General features: G+C 47.9%; 1 protein-coding gene across 10 annotated transcripts in view; it reads left to right on the forward strand.

Annotated features, from left to right (window-relative positions):
- Positions 1 to 20,172, forward strand: part of DAGLA (diacylglycerol lipase, alpha) — a 76,171-nt gene extending 55,999 nt beyond the window's left edge. For 6 of the 10 annotated variants that reach the window (XM_014948809.1, XM_014948808.1, XM_014948807.1 and 3 more), the window contains 11 exons: positions 340 to 496; positions 826 to 909; positions 1,063 to 1,140; positions 6,363 to 6,443; positions 8,640 to 8,782; positions 10,393 to 10,461; positions 12,256 to 12,328; positions 13,363 to 13,559; positions 14,367 to 14,496; positions 16,205 to 16,386; positions 18,650 to 20,172. In XM_014948809.1, the coding sequence (XP_014804295.1) occupies positions 340 to 496; positions 826 to 909; positions 1,063 to 1,140; positions 6,363 to 6,443; positions 8,640 to 8,782; positions 10,393 to 10,461; positions 12,256 to 12,328; positions 13,363 to 13,559; positions 14,367 to 14,496; positions 16,205 to 16,386; positions 18,650 to 19,577 (2,122 nt within the window). In that variant the 3' untranslated portion in view covers positions 19,578 to 20,172. The remainder of the gene's footprint in view (positions 1 to 339; positions 497 to 825; positions 910 to 1,062; positions 1,141 to 6,362; positions 6,444 to 8,639; positions 8,783 to 10,392; positions 10,462 to 12,255; positions 12,329 to 13,362; positions 13,560 to 14,366; positions 14,497 to 16,204; positions 16,387 to 18,649) is intronic. The other 4 variants (XM_014948804.1, XM_014948805.1, XM_014948803.1 and 1 more) reach the window with 1 other exon arrangement.
- The last annotated feature ends 25 nt before the right edge of the window (positions 20,173 to 20,197 follow it).

Consider the following 20,197-nt stretch of genomic DNA (forward strand, 5'->3'; position numbering starts at 1 on the left):
CTGCCCAGGGAGGGGGTGGAGTCCCCATCCCTGGCTGTGTTTAAGGGCCGTTTAGATGCAGTGCTGAGGGACATGGTGTAGGGGAGGACTTTGTAGAGTAGGGGAGATGGTTGGACTCAATGATCCCAAGGGTCTCTTCCAACCTCAATGATTCTATGATTCTATGTTGATACATAAGTTTTGCTCTGTTTGGTCCAAGAACTCCTGCGAGGGAAGGAAATCACTCCTGGTGTGACGTGCAGGGTCTGCCTTTCCCTTATCTCCAGATATCTCACTCTGTAAAACCGGTCTCTTCCTCCTTCCTCTTTGCCTCAAAACTGAATTTTTTTCCTTCTGCAGGTGTTGCTGTCTCTGTCCTTCCCGTCCCCGCTACGCCCCGAGTGTCACCATCGAAGAGGACAATTGCTGTGGCTGCAATGCCATCGCCATCCGGCGCCACTTCTTGGATGAGAACATGACCTCAGTGGACATTGTTTACACCTCTTGTCACGACGCAGTAAGGAGAACCTGCCACCCCCTTCATATTTGGGGCCCTTCCTAATGGGATTTACCAGCTTCCAAGTGTAGTGGGACAAAGAAGGAAACTTAAGCCTTTTTTTTTTTTTTTTTTTTCCTGACCCTAGAACTTCCTATCTTATTTCTCCATCAAGAAATTCTGCCACTTGGACAGAAATATTTGCTCCTGCCAAAAATCAGATCATTCAGAGGAGTTTTTACCCATAAGGCATAACCTGTCACGCTGCTCTGCTTCCTTTTCCCTGAATGGGGAGAAAAAATTAAGCAGGAATGTCCTGCCTGATTGTTACAGCAGTGGATCTTTTCCAGGTCTATGAAACGCCTTTCTATGTGGCTGTGGACCATGAGAAGAAGAAGGTGGTCATTAGTATCCGAGGAACTCTCTCTCCAAAAGTAAGTGCCCCCTGCAGTGGCCACACACCCCCTTCCAGTGGCCTCACATGCCTTTGGCCACCCCGGCAAACTTTCAGGAGGGTCTGAGCCCTTCCTGACTCAACACTTTTTGTTTGACTTTTACCCAAAACGTGGTGATTTCTCCTCTTCCAGGATGCCCTGACTGACCTCACTGGGGATGCAGAGCGCCTTCCAGTTGAGGGTCACCACGGAACGTGGCTGGGACACAAGGTGTGTAAAAAAAAGAATAGAAAACAAACCCAAAACTAAAAAACCACCCGCTTCTTTTTCTGGTTTGACTTTTTAATTATAGGCCAAAAAAAGTGATCTTAAATGCTTAGGATGCTTTTGAGAAGGGTGTTACAAGCTTGTGGTGAAATGGATTTGAGATGTTAAAATAACAGCCTTAGTTGTAACAGTTAAAATCACTATGTCTGTAATTAAAAACCCCATCCAATTAGCAAAAACGAAACCGTAGAGGCCATCTGCGAAGACCTACAAGGAAATGCTTGGAGTCCTTCAAATTACTTCTTTATTTTTTTCTTCCAATGACCTTTTCAGAATTTGCCATCAAACCCTGAGAACGTGTTTAAAATTCAGTTTACAGCAGGGACGGACCCTTGAACCTCAGAAAAGGCTCCTGGCAGGACTTGGGTCTGTGTAATGAGGCTGATGCCATGTGTCTGCAGAACGATCTCGCTAAATTCAATTTACTCTAGAGCCAGCCTTTGCCCCAGATCAGCAAATAATGACCCACGCCCTGAGTTCTAAGATGATTTTTGAAAATAATATTGTCTGCCTGCTCTTTGGATAATGGGTATTTTCCTTCGTTTACCCCCGTATCAGAAAATTAACCTGGGAATTGCATAGGACAAGTTGCCAAAATGTAGATAAATGAGGGAGTATTTTGTCAACTGATACTTAGCTCTGTGAATACTTACGATTTGTTTAAGGCTCCTGAAGCATTATTTCTGCTGTTCGTCTGGCTTTGTAGTAATTAAGCTCAAAATTACTTTGCCCAATCAATGTGATCAACAGATTGCACCAAGAACAGAAGGTAAAAGGAAACCAAAGGGAATTTGTTAGAGAATCAGAGAATCACAGAATGGGTTGGGTTGGAAGGGACCTTAAAGCCCATCCAGTTCCATGATGGGGGGACACCTCCCACCAGCCCAGGTTGCTCCAAGCCCCCTCCAACCTGCCCTTGAACCCCTCAAGAGATGGGGCAGCCACAGCTTCTCTGGGCAACCTGGGCCAGGCTCTCACCACCCTCACACCAAACAAGTTCTTCCCCACAGCTCAGCTCCATCTCCCCTCTTCCAGTGTCAAACCCTTCCCCCTCCTCCTAGGGCTCCCCTCCCTCATCCAGAGTCCCTCCCCATCTCTCCTGGAGCCCCCCTTCTTTAGGGACTGGAAGGGGCTGGAAGGTCTCCCCGGAGCCTTCTCTTCTCCAGGCTGTTCTATTTTTAATGTGCAGAAAAGCTAGTCCCTGCAAAAGTTGCCTTTTTCTTTTGATCTTTATGTGAAAATATTAATATGCCGGTGACTTATATGAAATATTATCAAATCATTCCCTTTGTTCTATGTTGAGGTTTTATTTGGCCTTTGTGTTATTTCTTTTTGGATTGTTACTAGTACGGAAATATAGCTTTATCTCAAATTATTATCGATACCAATCTTCAGACAATAATATACTGTTGATTCCCGAGGGAAACTAGTAGAGATAATAGAATTTAAAGATGTCTGTCTTAATGCATTTTTCATGTCCAGAAGTCAACTTTAATGCAAAAAATAAATGAAGTATCTTGCTAACGCTTAACATTTAATTTGGAGAAAACTATTTGGCTGTTCAGGAGCTTCCAGGAAGTTGTTTGATTTGTTACTTTTCGTGCCGATTCCGTTTCGTGGGTGTTGGTGTGGCCTCTTCTCTCCACCAGGGCCTCACACCACGTCCATCAAACATCCTACAAATTCAAACTCTTGATTTTTAGGTGAGCTTTTCTTATCGCTCCCGCCCCATTCTGCAGCTGAAAGCCATTGATTCCCTGATTTGCCTCGAATGCCACAATTCAAATGTATATATTAGCTTTCTGAGGTATTCTGAGCTATTTTGGATCAAAAAACCATGGCTGTAACTAAGGTTTATGGGTTAGCATGCCAAAAAAAAAAACAAAACAAAGGGAATTTGACAATCCCTAGGGGGAAATTAATTGCAAAAACAATCTGGCTTTGCTGTGTTTGAAATAAAATCCACACAAAGTTAATTTAAAAATCACAGAATCCCAGAATGCTGTGGGGTTGGAAGGGACCTCTGGAGATCATCTCCTCCAACCCCCTGCCAGAGCAGGGCCACCCAGAGCAGGTCCCACAGGAACGTGTCCAGGTGGGGTTTGAATGTCTCCAGAGAAGGAGACTCCACCACCTCTCTGGGCAGCCTCTGCCAGGGCTCTGCCACCCTCACAGCAAAGAAGTTCCTCCTCATGTTTAGATGGAACTTCCTATGGTCCAGTTTGTGCCCATTTCCTCTTGTCCTGTCCCCGGGCACCACTGAAAAAGCCTGGCCCCATCCTCCTGACACCCACCCTTTCAGTATTTATAGGTGTTGATCAGATCCCCCCTCAGCCTTCTCTTCTCCAGACTAAAAAGCCCCAAGTCCCTCAGCCTTTCCTCAGCAGAGAGATGCTCCAGGTCCCTCATCATCTTTGTAGCCTCTGCTGTCCCCTCTCCAGCAGTTTCCTGTCCTTCTGGAACTGGGGAGCCCAGAACTGGTCCCAGTGCTCCAGCTGGGGCCTCCCCAGGGCAGAGCAGAGGGGCAGGATGACCTCCCTCCACCTGCTAATAATCATAAGTCATGGGCATGAATCCATACTTAATTCTGGTGAACCTGCATAGAATAAAACTACTAAAATAATAACGTTATGGAGGTTTGTTTTATGGTGTTGAACCAGCTGGGATGAGAAGAATTATCTGTTGTACGGAAGCCCAGAAACCTCTGCCATGATACCACCTCTCACCAGTTTGATAGAAACCTCAGTAAGATCTTTCCAGCCCTTTTCTCTACCAAACAGATCCCCTCATTCTAAGTTCTTACACACCCAATTCAACCATCGCAGAGCAGTTTTGCGCCTTCAAACTGCAAAGTGATACAGAATATTTCCATTTCACTTTTCCTGGGTCTCCAACCTGTGTGGTTATTTCCCTGTGAGGTTGGAAAATTAAGCCCAGATAGTTTCATTAATTTGAAACTTCTGAAACAGCGTCTGCTTTAAGGGAAAGTAACTTTGCAGTGATAAAAATCTTGTTCCGTAATATTAAAATCACTGTCTGTATTAGAATATACTGCAATTATCAAAAATATAGCTATGAGGCTGACTAACAGCCCATTAGTAATATCACCATGGATTTAGGTCAGGCTTTTTAAAAATAGAAGCCCAAATTCACGTTGGAAATGTAGAGAAGTTGTCTGCCATTCGCTTCTCATTAGAGTGGGAAATGGAGACTCTTTGGGATGCGGCAGGGAGATCTGAACACAGGCACCAAATAACCCCAGCATCTGCTTTTTGATAACGACACCAACGTTACAGATGTCCCATTTCCCATGTCCTCCTCATTCTCTTCAGCCCTCACGTTGGGTTTGATGGTGCGTTTGATATTGAGGACTTTGAAAAATTCCGCGTTTCTTTGCTTTTTTTGCGAGGGCCTTGAATTCTTTTACGTCTGTGCGATTAAACGGTGATCAGTGACGTTTGCTTTGTGCTTAAAACTGTTTTGAGGCAGGGCTGGAGTGGAACATAGCAGAGGGCATGAGCTTCACTGGTTTTTTAGCCAACCCAATGTGAATTATTTGAGGTCTGTAATTATAAATTATAAAAAGGTGATTCCTGTTTAACGACATTCATCCTGGTTTTCAGCCTTTGTAGCTCTTACACAGAGGGAGAAACGCCCTTTGAATGCAGCCATCACAGAATCATAGAATTGTCCGGGTTGGAAGGGACCTTTAAGATCATCTGGTCCAACCATCAACCTAACTCTGATAAAAACCATCACTAAATCATGTCCCTAAGCACTATGTCTGCCCGGCTTTTCAATCCCTCCAGGGATGGTGCCTCAACCACTGCCCTGGGCAGCCCATTCCAAGGCTTAAGAACCCTTTCAGTGTAAAAAAATTCCTGATATCCATCCTAAATGTCCCTTGGTGCAACTTGAGGCCATTTCCTCTTGGCCCATCGCTTGTTCCCTGGGAGAAGAGACCGACCCCCCCCTGGCTACACCCTCCTTTCAGGGAGTTGGAGAGAGCAATAAGGTCTCCCCTCAGCCTCCTCTTCTCCAGGCTGAACACCCCCAGCTCCCTCAGCCTCTCCTCACAAGACTTGTGCTCCAGACCCCTCACCAGCTCCGTTGCCCTTCTCTGGACCTGCTCTAGCCCCTTGTTTTGTCTTTTTTTGTGGTGAGGGAACCAAAACTGCACACAGCACTCAAGGTGGGGCCTCACCAGTGCTCAGTACAGGGGGACAATCACCTCCCACACTGTTCCTGACACAGGCCAGGATGCTGTTGGCCTTTGTGGCCACCTGGGCACACTGCTGGCTCATGTTGACCAACACCTCCAGGTCCTTTTCAGCCAGGCAGCTCCAGCCCCTCTGCCCCCAGCCTGTAGCATTGGATGGGGATGTTGTGACCCAAGTGCAGGACCCAGCACTTGGCCTTGTTGAACCTCATCCCGTTGGCCATCAGCAGAGGATAAATGTTTAGAACCCAGACTCTCAGCTTATTTCCCATCTTCCAGCAGTTCTTAACTTCTAGTGAATAAAAACTGTTCATAATTTGGGATTAATGTCCTTTGAGAGCTGAATCCTCTTCGTAGTTGCCGCTGTCTCCAGTCCTCAATAACTCTGCTGCCACTTTTTTCTCCCTCCAGTGGTGTCTTGGGGTTTGTATTATTTTCCCTGTGAACTTGTTAGGCTTTTTCATGCTTTTATTCACATATTTATATTATTTCACAGAGTGTGATTTTGCAGTTAAGGCAGTGACATGCAGAAAATCAGAGTTGGTTTCTCCATTCTACTGCGGGTCCCAGGATCTGCTGACCTACCAGATGCACAACCTTATGTTTAAGAAATGGCTTTGTGTTGCTTTTTTTATTTTCCTCTAGACTTTGCACCGTGAGCCCAGGAATAGGGCCTTTGAGTATTATCTTAATTTAAGAGCTGTCATTACTTCTAAACCAGTTTGGGGCTCTGGTAATCAGTGAGCCGAGACATCTTCCTAATGAAGTCTGGTCCTTAATGTGGAGTGGAGTCAGTGTTTGTTTTTTTCCTCAAGCCTGGCCCATGCTGTGTGTCACTCCAGAGCTTATACAACATTCAGGGCACTACAGTGTCTGCTAAATATTTAGATTTGGGCTCATCCGCAGCCGTTTTACATCCTGTTTCCTGTCTTCGTGTTTCCCTCAGGGAATGGTGCTCTCTGCTGAGTACATCAAGAAGAAATTGGAGCAAGAAATGGTGCTTTCTCAAGCTTTTGGACGAGATTTAGTGAGTATTAGTTTTCCTCTAGCCTTGCAGGCTGTACAGAAGATGAGATTTCCCTAAAACACTGAATCTGTTGTACTAATTGCTCAAATCTTCCTTCAATTCCTATCCCTCTGGATTGCCAGACAGGCAACGAGTTACTCATCCCCCTAAGGCTTTTTTATTTTGAAACCACTTATTCCTTCCTTTCTTCTTTTTTTTTTTTTTTAACTCTGGCAGAGCTGAGGCAGGAAGTCCCATTCGGTGGCAAAGGCAGGACAGGGAACATTAAAAACAAATCAACAGGAACTAAAATCCCATCTCTATGGAGATTCTCTTTGGAGACAACGATGGGATGCTGTGCTGACTGTTTGCCTGTGTGCTTTTCTTGTGACAGGGAGCTATCAGAGAGCCCGAGAGAGACGTTAGGAAGCAGCTTACCTTGGTTTATGTGTCAGTTAATAGCTCAGTTTATGTCCCCGTTGGGTAGGGAACTTCTGAACTGCCTGATCTCCTGTTTAGCAGACAGTTGTGCTTATCCCACACCTAAAAAATGCCTTGGCCTGGGTGGTGCTCATGGGAAATTAGAAATAGCTCAAGGGAGAAGGAAAAGAGGGATAAAATCCTCAGTGATTCCCAGAAACTCGAGTGTGAGACCACTCAACGCTAAACCCTTATGATGTTTGGTAGATACAGGGAGCTCTACGTAGGCATCTGATTTCTTTATACAGTATTTTATTCCTCACTGCCCAGAAAGTGCAAATTGCTCTCATTAAGTGAGCTGTTATCCATGAGGAGTTTTCTCCTGGTGTCCTGTAGAGCTCAGTCACTGCCTGACCGGTAAGGATGTGGTGATATTGGGAGCTCTAAGCTTTGGTTGTCTCCTGTGTGGGGTAATAAGTACCATATTCTGTTTGAAGGTGGCTGTATGTACGGTGGCTCCACCTTCTAATTAATGAAAAATAACGTAACTGGCTGGTCCTGACCCACAGGGATGGAGAGAGAGCTTGATTAATAGGAGATGGCTTGGCTATAGAAAATTAAGTACTGCCTGAAGCTGAACTTTGAGGAATATCTGAAAATGTGGCATGGCCAGAACATAAATGTCCCACCGAAGGTTCATCTAGCACAGTATCTTGTCTCTGTCAGTTGTGAGCAGCAGATGTTGAGGGAAAAACTGTAAAAAAGTGAGGAGTGTAAAGTCTTAATTCTCCCCTGGCGTTCACCTCAGTGATGGAACAGGCATGACAGTGGCTTAGGGGTGGTCTTGAGAAGGAAAAAGACACAAAGATAGAGCTTAAATTCTTGTGGCCTGATCTTATCTTCTCTGTGTTCTCTCATCTTAGGTAGAAATCCAGCTTTAGCCACTGCTGTGGTCATCTGGGGCCATGGAGAGTCAGATACTGGACTCTCTCTCCCCATATAAAGCCTGGCAGAGCTCTAGAAAAACAAAACAAACTTTTAAAATGTTTATGTAATGAATTTGTGGGTTCTGAGCCGTGCCTGGCCCTCTGGGAATACGTTAGGGAATAGCTGTGTCTCTAAATTGCTTGAGTGGTTGTTGAGAGCATCCAGACTCAGAGGACTAGCATTCAAAGTGCTGGTTAGGGTTTGGGTTTTTCAGCCTGCACGAGTGGTGGAATGAATGAAAGCAAATCATTTCTAGAACCGAGGTGACCTCAGATGGGTGAGCCTGGATTCAGATGTTATCAGAAGGCTGTGTCAGAGTTGAAGAGGAGCAAAAGGCTTATCTCAAATCCTAAATAACTCCCAATGCTTGTGTAAATCTCCTTTTTCTTTCTTTCTTTCTTTCTTTTTTTCCCTTTTCCTTTTTTTTCCCCTTTTCCTTTTTTTTCCCCTTTTCCTTTTTTTTTCCCCTTTTCCTTTTTTTCCCCTTTTCCTTTTTTTTTCCCCTTTTCCTTTTTTTTCCCCTTTTCCTTTTTTTTCCCCTTTTCCTTTTTTCCCCCTTTTCCTTTTTTTTCCCCCTTTTCCTTTTTTTTCCCCCTTTTCCTTTTTTTTTCCCCTTTTCCTTTTTCCTTCTCTGCTTCCATTTCAAAATCTGATATACCCCCATTGGTTTCCACCAGTGGAGGAGCTGGTTAGCTGGAGTCTGGAGTGCTCCTGTATAGGAAAGACAACTAGGAAAAGGCACAGATTTTGGGGCTTGTTGATTTTCCTTTCAGTCTGACCTCAATTTCAAGTTTCTTTTTTATTTTTCAGGGAAGAGGAACGAAACACTACGGCCTGATTGTGGTTGGTCATTCCCTGGGTGCTGGCACAGCTGCCATCCTGTCCTTCCTCCTGCGCCCCCAGTACCCATCTCTGAAGTGCTTTGCCTATTCCCCCCCAGGTGGGCTGCTGAGGTAGGTGCTGGGGCAGGAGGACCACAGGGGGTGGGTGTCATTGTAGCTGGAGCAAATCCTGGTTGCGATGCTCTGAGAAGCCATAAAAGACAAATTTCTGCCCTGAGAAGGGTGTAGAAAAATGGAGAAGGCAGCCCATAGGAGCTGGGGGTTGGTGGCAGCCTTTGCTCTGTGTTATAGTTCAGTATAAAGGTGGCCACTGTCCCAAATATTCTGGTTTATGACTTAGTTGGTGGTGGCCATAGCTCTGATTTCACCCTGACTAGTGGAAAATGCAAGTTGAGTGAAGGAGGGTGCAGTTTCCTCCTCCTCTGCTCTGTCCCCATCTGGTGCTGTGAGTAGGGGTACAATGAGGGAGATATTTGACCAAACGTAGGTGTCTGCAGCAGTTGATCTCATCGTCTGGGCTCCTGACAAAGCAGCTGGCACTTCTGGGGTGTGATTTCTGGCATTCTAAAGTGGGTGCCTAAAATAGGTCAGAGGGATCGTGCTTCTTGGGTGCCTGTTTCTGTCCCTTGGCTGTAGGGGGAATCTGAGGATTTCAGATGGCTGAAGAGCAGGTGTGATGAATTCCTCCCACTGTAAATTGGAACAGACCTGCTGGCCGTGTTATTTACCTGGTAGCCAAACAAACCCATTACGCTCAATTGCTGTGAAGTGAGATAAGGTCTTTTTAAGTCATGGTGGATGCCATGGGGACACGTGGAAGCAGTTATGGACCATCAGAAGCTTCCTGGTGGTGGTCGCTGCATCACGTTCCAAGAGCAGCCGAGGGTTTTAAACCATCCTGCTAATGAATCTGGACATTAGCCTGCCTTGTTATGATAATAATCCCTCCTCTTCTGCAGCTGTAGATTAATTGCTCTGCAGAACGTTTCGTGAGGGTTTTATAGCTTTCTGCTCAGAGCTTCCACTCCTGAGATCCCTTAGTAGCTTGGGCCATGCTGTGTCACCTCAACTGTCTCAGTTCAAGGAGGTGCCTCTGCCACGCTTTAATTGCACTATATTTTGTGCCCAGGGTCATTTCTAGATCAGCAATGTGACATCTGTCTGGGGTGACTGACCCAGAAGATGATTTCTAGGAAGGTAACTGATTGCAGAACCAGCTCAGAGAGTGGAAACCTCTCGATTCCCTCTTGTCTTGGTGCTCAGGTCGCTGCAGAAAGTGGCCCTCTTGGTTCTATGCTGTCTTTTTAGAGTAGGCTCAAGAGTGTGGAGTATCTTCTCCTTTCTATCTGCTCTCCTGGCCATTTCCAAACTACAGGAAAAAAGTTATGAGGTTGTTTTAGAGTCAGAGAACTCTAAAAAGTTGGTAAAAGTTAAAGAACTTCCTTTTCCAAGTATATTCAGAGCCATGTGCAGGTAAGGACGAAGGAGCTGCTCTGTATGAGCTCTATCATACAGAAAATAACATTGCTTGGGGCATGGGAAATGAATATCAGGCTTTTCTTTAGGAGGTTGTGAGTCCCAAAACACAAAGGTTGTGGTTTTTTTGACCCTGGTTCACTCCTTGGTAACCTTGCAGACACCAGTGACAAACTGGGAATGAGGTGCAGTTTGCTGCCAGTGAAAACACTGTTTGCTTCTGCTTGGTCCTGTTTCTCTTCCAGTGAGGATGCCATGGAGTATTCAAAAGAGTTTGTGACTGCAGTCGTGCTTGGCAAAGATCTAGTGCCCAGGCAAGTTGAGAAGTGTCGCAATTTCTTGATGAATATCTGCTGTTCTGTCCCAAAGCCACCTGTTTCCTGTCAGAAACACCTAAATCATCTCTGTCTCTAGTTTCCTCACTTACCTGTCCTTGTATCCTTCTTACTTATCCTCCTACTTCCCTGTGTCTTTCACCTGGACACCTATAGTCATGTTTCACATACCTTTTTATAGGGATATCCCCGACTGTATGAAAGAAAAGCGTGAAAATCCTGTCTCTCATAATTATATTTATTGTGGTGTCCAACACATGTCAATGGCGTCTTCCTGGTGGCTCCTGTTATCTCCAATCTCTTTACGCTCTGCCCTGAACTAGATGTTCTGTCATCTCATTTTTGTACCGTTTTTCCCTGAATTACCTCTTCCATATCATCTCCCATCTCTGAACCAGCTTCCTCATTTCTTCTGTCTTGGCATTTCTCACCTCTCATCCTCTCCTGGGGGCTGTGTCCAATGCCCCGTTCAGCAGAACCAGGAGCCAGACCACCTGGGTTTTACTTCTCCTTCTGCCCTGTTGTGTGACCTCACATAAATAGTGATATTTTTCTGCCTACAAGATGAGGGAGGGAGGGAGGGAAAGTACGAAATGGTGGGGAGGAATAACCATCCCCACCAGGACAGGTTGGGGGTGACCTGCTGGAGAGCAGCTCTGAGGAGAAAGACCTGGGAGTCCTGGTGGACAACAGGATGCCCAGGAGCCAGCAATGGGCCCTGGTGGCCAAGAAGGCCAGTGGCATCCTGGGGGGCATCAGGAAGAGTGTGAGCAGCAGGTGGAGGGAGGTCATCCTGCCCCTCTGCTCTGCCCTGGGGAGGCCCCAGCTGGAGCACTGGGACCAGTTCTGGGCTCCCCAGTTCCAGAAGGACAGGGAACTGCTGGAGAGGGGACAGCAGAGGCTACAAAGATGATGAGGGACCTGGAGCTTCTCTCTTATGAGGAGAGGCTGAGGGACTTGGGGCTTTTTAGTCTGGAGAAGAGAAGGCTGAGGGGGGATCTGATCAACACCTATAAATACTGAAAGGGTGGGTGTCAGGAGGATGGGGCCAGGCTTTTCTCAGTGGTGCCCAGGGACAGGACAAGAGGAAATGGGCACAAACTGGACCATAGGAAGTTCCACCTAAACATGAGGAGGAACTTCTTGACTTTGAGGGTGGCAGAGCCCTGGCAGAGGCTGCCCAGAGAGGTGGTGGAGTCTCCTTCTCTGGAGACATTCAAACCCCAGCTGGACACGTTGCTGTGGGACCTGCTCTGGGTGGCCCTGCTCTGGCAGGGGGTTGGAGGAGATGATCTCCAGAGGTCCCTTCCAACCCCATATTGTTCTGTGAATCTATGATATGGTATTGAATGGAGTCTTTGGTGACCTGTCTGACAACCTTGTCCATCCAGTCATCTGTTCAGTGGTGTCTTATAGCTCTCTGCCACCTTTCTACTTTATCTGTGCCATCCTATACTTGTTTCTTGCTCACTTCTTTCTGTGATTGCATCGTCTCCCTCCTCCTCTGTTCATTGACCTCTCCCATATCTGTGTCCACTGAGCTGATTCTGCTTCTATGCTTCATCCCTCTTTATAGTTGTGATGGTTTCCTGTGGCCTCTTAACCCCAGTTACTGGTCCTGGGTGATGCCACAACCCCCCTCTGAAATGATCTGCAGTTGTCACGTTTCTTGTAGTATCTTTTTGGGCGTAATTCCTTGTTTTCCTGCGCTGTGTGTCCCTGATGTCCTGTTTTGTCCCCAGCTCCTCTAAACACATCTTCCTCTTTTCCCAGAATCGGTCTCTCTCAGCTGGAGGGATTTCGCCGGCAGCTCCTGGATGTTCTTCAAAGAAGTAACAAACCAAAGGTAAGAGGAAAGATTAACAGACACCTGAAGATGGTAAGCTTTTAGTCTCACACAGCAACACTGCAAGCTTCTCCTGCCCTTTGAGGCCACTGTGACTACTATTTAGGTAGCCAGAGGAGCGATGGCAAGAGCTGGAAGGCAGCTGGAGGGGTCAGGGCAAAGGGCTGAGCTCTGTTTGAAGCCTGTGTGATGATTCTGGCTCAGGGGCTGTAGTTCACCATCAGAGGTTTAAAATAACCGAGCAGGAAATCTCCTCTGAGCCTGGTTTGAAGTCTGTGTTCCAGCTATAGCTTGTCTTGGCCAGTAACAACTGGTAACAGGCTAGCAAGTACCACACTTGTCTGCTTATAGATGCTGCTGGGTGGTGCTGTTCGAGGCCAAGTTCATGGTTTGGAGATGGGAAATGTGGAAGGTTGTTCCTCATCAGGCTTCTTTACCGTTAAACTGAGATGGAAAAAACAGCAGACATTTAAGATTTTTAGGGGGAAAATATTATAGAAATGACCTGCAGAGGGAGAAAACTGAGCTTACATTTACTTTTCGTGTTGGCATTCTGTGGTTTTTGTGTTGCTTAGGGGGGTTTTTTGGTGAACTTCTGGGTTTTTAGGATTTCTTTGAGTGCATAAAGAAAGGCTAAAACAAAATTCTGTCTGTTGTATAGTCTTTCACTTATTTTTTGTACATTGAAAATTCAGCTTCCATCTACCTTGTTTATCCTGGAAGATAGTGAGTTACAAATTTGGCCTTGTTCTGGATCCCTAATTCTACAAAAGCCTCTAGCAAAAAAAAAAAAAAAAGGAAGGATGAGATTTTGCCACTTCAAAGGTTAAAATAGGGAAAGGAAGAAACAGCTTTTCTGGGCAGGGTTATCTCTCTCTAGGTCTGTTATTTAAGCAATTGGGGCAAAAAAAACTGGTTTTTTTCCTTCTCTGATATTAGGTATCGAGTTTTAAACCCACCAATAATGTTTCTGAGATGATTCTGCTTTTCACTGATGTTTTTCTCTTCTCAATATTCTCCCTCGTGTGGAGCAGTGGCGAATCATTGTGGGTGCTACCAAGTGCATACCCAAATCCGAGCTCCCTGAAGAGACAGAAGAAAACTCTGTAACGAGTAATCGCCTCTGGACCCATCCCAGTGACCTGACTATTGCCCTCTCTGCCAGCACCCCCCTCTACCCCCCCGGCCGCATCATCCACGTGGTGCACAACCATCCTGCTGAGCAGTGCTGGTGAGTGCACGCAGAGCTGCCGAGGTGTAGGATCACAGAATGGTTTGGGTTGGAAGGGATCTTAAAGACCATCCAGTCCCACCCTCCAGCCCTGGGCAGGGACACCTCCAACCAGAGCAGGTTGCTCCAAGCCCCCTCCAACCTGGCCTTGAACCCCTCCAGGGATGGGGCAGCCACAACTGTTTGGGGCAACCTGTTCCAGCATCTCAACACCTTCACACCAAACAATTTCCTCCCCGATCTCATCTCTATCGTCCCTCTTTCAATGTCAAACCCTTCCCCCTCCTCCTAGGGCTCCCCTCCCTCATCCAGAGTCCCTCCCCAGCTTTCCTGGAGCCCTTTGAGGGACTGGAAAGGGCTTGAAGGTCTCCCCAGAGCCTTCTCTTCTCCAGGCTGAACCCCCCAACTCTCTCAGCCTGTCCTCCCAGTAGAGGGGCTCCAGCCCTCCCAGCATCTCTGTGACCCTGAGTCAGTAGGTGGAGGTTGAAATTTCCTTTTGGAAAAGTCTCCCAATGGCAGGAACCCATCCATGAAGGAGATGATTATTTTTTTTTTGCTGTCTCAGTGACAGTGGTTGTGTCTGTGGTGGCAGAACAGAGGAACAGTCGTGTCACTGTTGGCTGGTGCAGAGTTGTGAAGCAGCGGCAGTAACATGTACTTCAATATCTTCTCCCTCTGTTTTTCCTCCTGTTGCTTTTTCCGTCTCTTCAACCTGCTGTTTCTTTTCGCCCGCCAAAAATGTTGGGCTGCACTTTCATCTCCTGCTCCCTCCTTTCCCTGCTGTTGGCATCCTGTCTCCTCTCCCAGTTGCTGCGAGCAAGAGGATCCCACGTACTTCGCTATCTGGGGGGACAACAAGGCGTTTAACGAAGTGATCATCTCGCCCGCCATGCTGCACGAACACCTCCCCTACGTGGTCATGGAAGGGCTCAACAAGGTAAGGCAGAGAATTAGGATCCAAAGGGCAATTAGTGTCATAGAATCATAGAATGGTTAGGGTTGAAAGGGACCTCAAAGATCATCAAGTTCCAACCCCCCTGCCCTGGGCAGGGACACCTCCCACTAGAGCAGGTTGCTCAAGGCCCCATCCAGCCTGGCCTTGAACCCCTCCAGGGATGGGGCATCCACAGCTTCCCTGGGCAACCTGTCCCAGTGTCTCACCACTCTCATAATAAAAAATTTCTTCCTGAGATCTAATCTGAATCTTTTTTCTTCCAATTTAAAACCGTTTCCCCTTGTCCTATCATTACACCTCCTGGCAAAGAGTCCTTCTCCAGCTCTTCTATAGGCACCCTTCAGGTATTGAAAGGCCACTAGAAGGTCTCCCCGGAGCCTTCTCTTCTCCAGGCTGAACAACCCCAGCTCCCTCAGCCTGTCTTCATAGGAGAGGTGCTCCATTCCTCTGATCATCTTTGTGGCCCTCTGCTGCACCTGTGTCCTAATTAAATGAGTGCCTTGTCATGGGCCTTTATGTACACGGGACAAATAGACCTTGCCCAGGAGAGCTGGTTGTTCAAATACACAAGAGCGTTTATTTTGGAGGGGAGGAAGGAAGAAGGTTGTGCTCGGGGCCAGTCACGCTCAGGCGTGAGTTGAATGTAAGGAGGTCTGGAAATGGAATGTAAATCTCTGTCCCAATTCCCAGAGTCCCAGACTCAGGTCTTCTTTCCAAATTTAATGTGATAATAACATGAGATGGGGTGGTGTTTGGTTCCTTCTCTCAGAAGCTGCCCGTTACAGACCGAAGTTCAGGTGGAACCCAAGCTGCTCTGTTAGTCTGGAGGGTGACTGAGCTTGTGTGTGATGGTTTTACACTGGTTCTCTGCCACTAAGCTCCAGTTCCCAGCTACACAGCTCCACCATGAATCATAGAATCACAGAATGGTTTGGGTCAGAAGAGACCTTAAAGATCATCCAGTTCCAACCCCCTGCCCTGGGCAGGGACACCTCCCACCAGCCCAGGTTGCTCCAAGCCCCCTCCAACCTGGCCTTGAACCCCTCCAGGGATGGGGCAACCGCAGCTTTTAGGGGCAACTTGGGCCAGGCTCTCACCACCCTCACAGCAAAGAAGTTCTTCCCCACATCTCAGCTCCATCTCCCCTCTTTCAGGGTCAAACCCTTCCCCCTCCTCCTAGGGCTCCCCTCCCTCATCCAGAGTCCCTCCCCAGCTTTCCTGGAGGGACTGGAAGGGGCTGGAAGGTCTCCCCGGAGCCTTCTCTTCTCCAGTCTGAAGCCCCTCAACTTTCTCAGCCCCCCCTCTCAGCAGAGGGGCTCCAGCCCTCCCAGCATCTTCATGGCCTCCTCTGGACTCGTTCCAACAGCTCCATGTCCTTCTGTGCTGAGGACTCCAGAGCTGGATGCAGTGCTCCAGTTGGATCTCACTGTGGAGATTTAGCCAAGACTCCACTGCTCCTGCAGCATCCTACCAGTCACCTCCCCACTGGATTTCCAGTAGGGCATTCTGACAGCGTAGAGTACGTCAAAATTCATTGATATATAATCTTTTATCTCAAAACCTTGCCTTTGCAGAAGGGATTGGTAAAAAAACCAGCAGCAAATCCAGCTGTGGGGAAAGTTCTGAGCTGAAAAGAGCAAAGCTTCTCTCTCCAGTAAAACGCTCCTGGTCCTCTGCTTGCCTTAAACAGGTCTTGGAGAACTACAACAAGGGGAAAACAGCTTTACTTTCTGCAGCCAAAGTGATGGTGAGTCCTACAGAGGTGGATCTCACCCCGGAGTTGATCTTCCAGAGTCAGCCCTTACCCAGCGAACCCTCGGTGCAGATCGGAACCGGAGCCCTCACAGTGGACAGAAGGAACAGCAGTACCAAGTAAAAATATACCTTTGATTTCTTTTAAGGATTTGTTGGGTTTATGTGTCCTTTTTCTCTTGGGATGTTGCAATCCATGTTTGTGGAAAGGATAGATCCGTGGGCTGCTTTTGGGGGGCTTTTACTGAGTTTCAGGATGTTTTGTGTCACGTTGGGGGCGAAATCCTTTGTATTGCTCAAGAATCTGGGAGTGCAGCAAGGTCAGAAGAACCTAGAAGTTGAGGATTTACAAGAAAAAAACTCCCTTTTCTCCTTATCCAGACAAATGGGGGTTCCCTGAAAGAGTAAAGGCCCAGCTTGCCGTTTTTCAGCCAAATTTCTGGGTTTTTTTTTATTATTTTTGTGCCCTAAGATAACCTGTATGGTAATTCTCAAAAGCCGGGAAGAAGCGAAAGCCATAAGCTTTCAAAAATATCTGCATTAAAGCTACTTTAGGGTGTAATATTATAAACAGGACAATCTGAGAACATGGGTACATGGGAGGGGAGAGAGTTGGTGGCCTCATTCTGAAGGATAAGAGCAGGAGGCTCAGTCCAGGGGAAAAGCATGTGTTCTGGGTGCTGAAGGGGTGGTTTTCTGAAAGCTGACCACCACCGAGCACCAACGTCAGTGGCAAAGGCCAAAAGGTGAAGGAACATCAAGAAGGTTTACAAAGTGGGTTGGAGAAGAGCTTGTTCTTTGTGAGGTACATAAAGAGCTTTCCTCTAGGAGCTGATGCTTGCAGACCTTCAGGTAACATTTGAGGCGTCAGAAGAAACAGAAGGCAGAATTGGGGGTGGGAGAGGATTATTTCTTTGCAAGGGAAGCACTTCCCTGGAGATTTCAGTTAGAGAGAGCCAGGAAGAAGCTCAGTGTGTGTGTGTGTGGGACGAGGCAGTGTGAGATGGGCTGTGCTGAGAGATGGACGGCTGAGTTATCCTTGAGAGATAACACGAGTGAGATTTGAATTCAGAAGGAAGATAAGCCGCCAAATAATACAAAAATGACAAAGTTCTTGTCACAGAGAAAGCCAATGCTTAGAGACAGTGAAGGAGAGATTAGAGACAGCCCCACAGCTGGGATGAAACAGCAGGAACAGGGATCAGCCCACGTTTGTGAAAGCCTGAGAAGATGAACTAGGTCGAGCAGCAGGGACAGGAGCTGTGGTTTCTGTGCCACGGCCAGAGCAGACCCAAGGAGCTGCTTCCCTTTGAGGTGAGTGAAAGCAGAGGGGAAATTCCGAGATATGAAAGGGTAAGGAAGGGGGGGAGAGGGCAGAGAGGCTTAAGGGAGGTGCTAGAGGGGGAACAGTTGGAGGTTGGTTGTGTTTAATTTGAGGTTAGAGCCAGTTCACTGTGTCAAACTCCTCCTTTTGGGGTCAATTCTACTCTACTGAAATCCCAAAGGGCTCAAATATTGGCCTCATCGTAACCCTTTCCCTGTCCATCATGTCCTTTTGGCAGGTGGAACAGTCCTCTCCCAAGCTCGGGCTCTTTTCCCAGAGATTTCCCTAAATTCTTGTCTTTAGAGCTGTTGATTTGGCTGCAGCTGATCCCAGGCTTTGGATGGATGTGGGGACCTCCTTCTCCGTGTCCTTCCCCGTGTCCTTCCCCATGTCTCTCTGGAGGAGCCTGCCCCATCCTTTAAAGTCTTAATGTGGAGTCTCTAAAGATCTTTACTTGTTTTTAAGCTGAGTAAATTGCTTTTTAACCTATTTTAAAGCCTGCTACCTGAGGTGGGAGCTGAATTGGTCATGGTCGACGCTCCAAGAGCCTCCTGTATTAGTAAAATAGGGATTGTCAGCGTGGAGAAGGAGGGAAAGGCAGGAGATCAGAGTGGTTCCAGTGCATGAAAAGGAGGAGAAAGAAGTAGGTGAACTGTAGGCAAGTCCTTTGACCTCTCTTGCCTCCATCCTCTGTCATGCAGAGGTGTTGGGTGGGTTTTTCTGCCTGTGTGGAGACTTGCACTGTTGTTTTGGGCGCTTTCAGTTAGAAGCGCTGCACGTTTTCACCATGGTCCTCGGTGAAAATGGTGCTGGAGAAGGAAGACGTTGAGCCAGGAGAAAAGGGAGAAGGGCAAGAACCTGAGTTTGCAGAGAGAAGAAACTGTACTTAATATTTTCAGCTGGGAGGAGGGAGAGATAAGTGGTTTCTTGCCATTGTAGAACAAAGATGGGCCCTCGGTGTGTGTGAGGAGCTGTAGGCCCAAGTCTCGGTTCCTCTGACAGCCTGAGGTTCTGTGGGGTGATGCAGCCTCACCTTGTTTATTTTATTTCTTATTGCAGGAGCAAGTCCCATTCGGAAATTAGCTTGGAGGGGTTTTACGAGACCAAGCCCCTTTCTCCTGTGCAGAAAGACCCCGTGGAGCTGCTGCTCCTGGATACAAAAGAACGTCTGTCTGTGGAGCTGCAGGACCGTCGCGCTCCTCTGGCGACCATGGAGAGCCTCTCGGACAACGAATCCATCTACAGCTTCGATTCGAGGCGTTCCTCTGGGTTTCGGAGCATCCGGGGCTCCCCCAGCCTCCATGCTGTCATGGAGAAGGACGAGACGCACTGCTTTTACATAGACCCTGTTATCCCTGAGGAGAACCCTTCCCTCAGCTCGCGGACAGAGCTGTTGGCCGCCGATAGCCTCTCCAAGCACTCCCAGGAGACCCAGGCCCCCGACAACGTCCTCAACAGCGGTGGCACCACCCCTCAGCGCCGCTGCAGCGAGGAAGGGGCCAGCAGCGAAGGGGACCGCGTTTCCTTAGCCCCACGGGAGGAGTTATCCCTCCAAAACGGCCGCCTGGCTGACGTTCCCAGTCCCCAAGTGTTGGAATTTGCTGAATTCATAGACAGCCTCTTTAATTTGGATAGCAAAAGCAGCTCCTTCCAGGACATCTACTGCATGATGGTGTCAGACAGCTCCAGTGACTTTGCGGAGATGCCCAAGTCCGTCAGCGATCAGGAGATCCTTCTGAGGGCACAATACGAACCCAACTTAGTCCCAAAACCCCCCAGGTTGTTTGCAGGCTCAACGGATCCTTCGTCGGGCATCTCGGTCTCACCCTCTTTCCCCCTTAGTTCATCTGGAGAACTCATGGACATCTCTCCCACGGGAGTGAGCAGCCAGGAGTGTTTGGCCACTGATAAAATCCGGACTTCCACCCCCTCCGGGCACGTAACCAGCCCTGCCAAGCAGGACGACCTCATGATTTCGGCCCTTTAGTTGTAGGAATTAAAGGGATGTGGCTCTGCGAGCTGATTCCCCTAGGCTTGAATGCTGGGATAATAACGTGGAGGAGGTGGTGGTTCAGTGGGGCAGTTTGGGGTGGAGGAGACGGCTGGAAACGGTCCTTCTGGGGTGACACGGTGGTGGATTGTGCTGGAGAAGAAGCGTTGCCCCCCCCGAGGGGCTGCTACGCTGAGAGGGGTCCGAGTCGCTCAAGGTAGATGCCAATTCCCTACCTCAGCCTGTCTCGTTGGGTTTTGGAGGCAGATTCCTCGCCCCCCCAGGGCACCTGCTGAGTTTTGGGAGTGAGATCCCTCCCCGCTTCAGGGAATCCTCTGGGGTGAAGGATTCTCTGAAGCTCGAGGATTGGATAGAGAGAAGGGGGGGGGCACCAGGCCACATCATCTCCCCCCCTCTTCCTCGGTGGTTTTGGAAATGAACGGATTGAGACTTTGGGCCCTATTGCACTACCAGCTCGGATCTGGCCCAAGATCCAATTCGTCACACTTCCACAGGGATTGCTTATTTTTTTTGTAGGAACGCTCTCTCCCTGTTTTAAAGCCATTGGGGGCTGTATTTTCCCTAAATGCAGTGCCCCCCCCCCCCCCCCCCCCCCC

Source organism: Calidris pugnax, unplaced genomic scaffold, assembly GCF_001431845.1.
Source record: "Calidris pugnax isolate Ruff unplaced genomic scaffold, ASM143184v1 scaffold107, whole genome shotgun sequence".
Classification (NCBI taxonomy): Eukaryota; Metazoa; Chordata; class Aves; order Charadriiformes; family Scolopacidae; genus Calidris; species Calidris pugnax.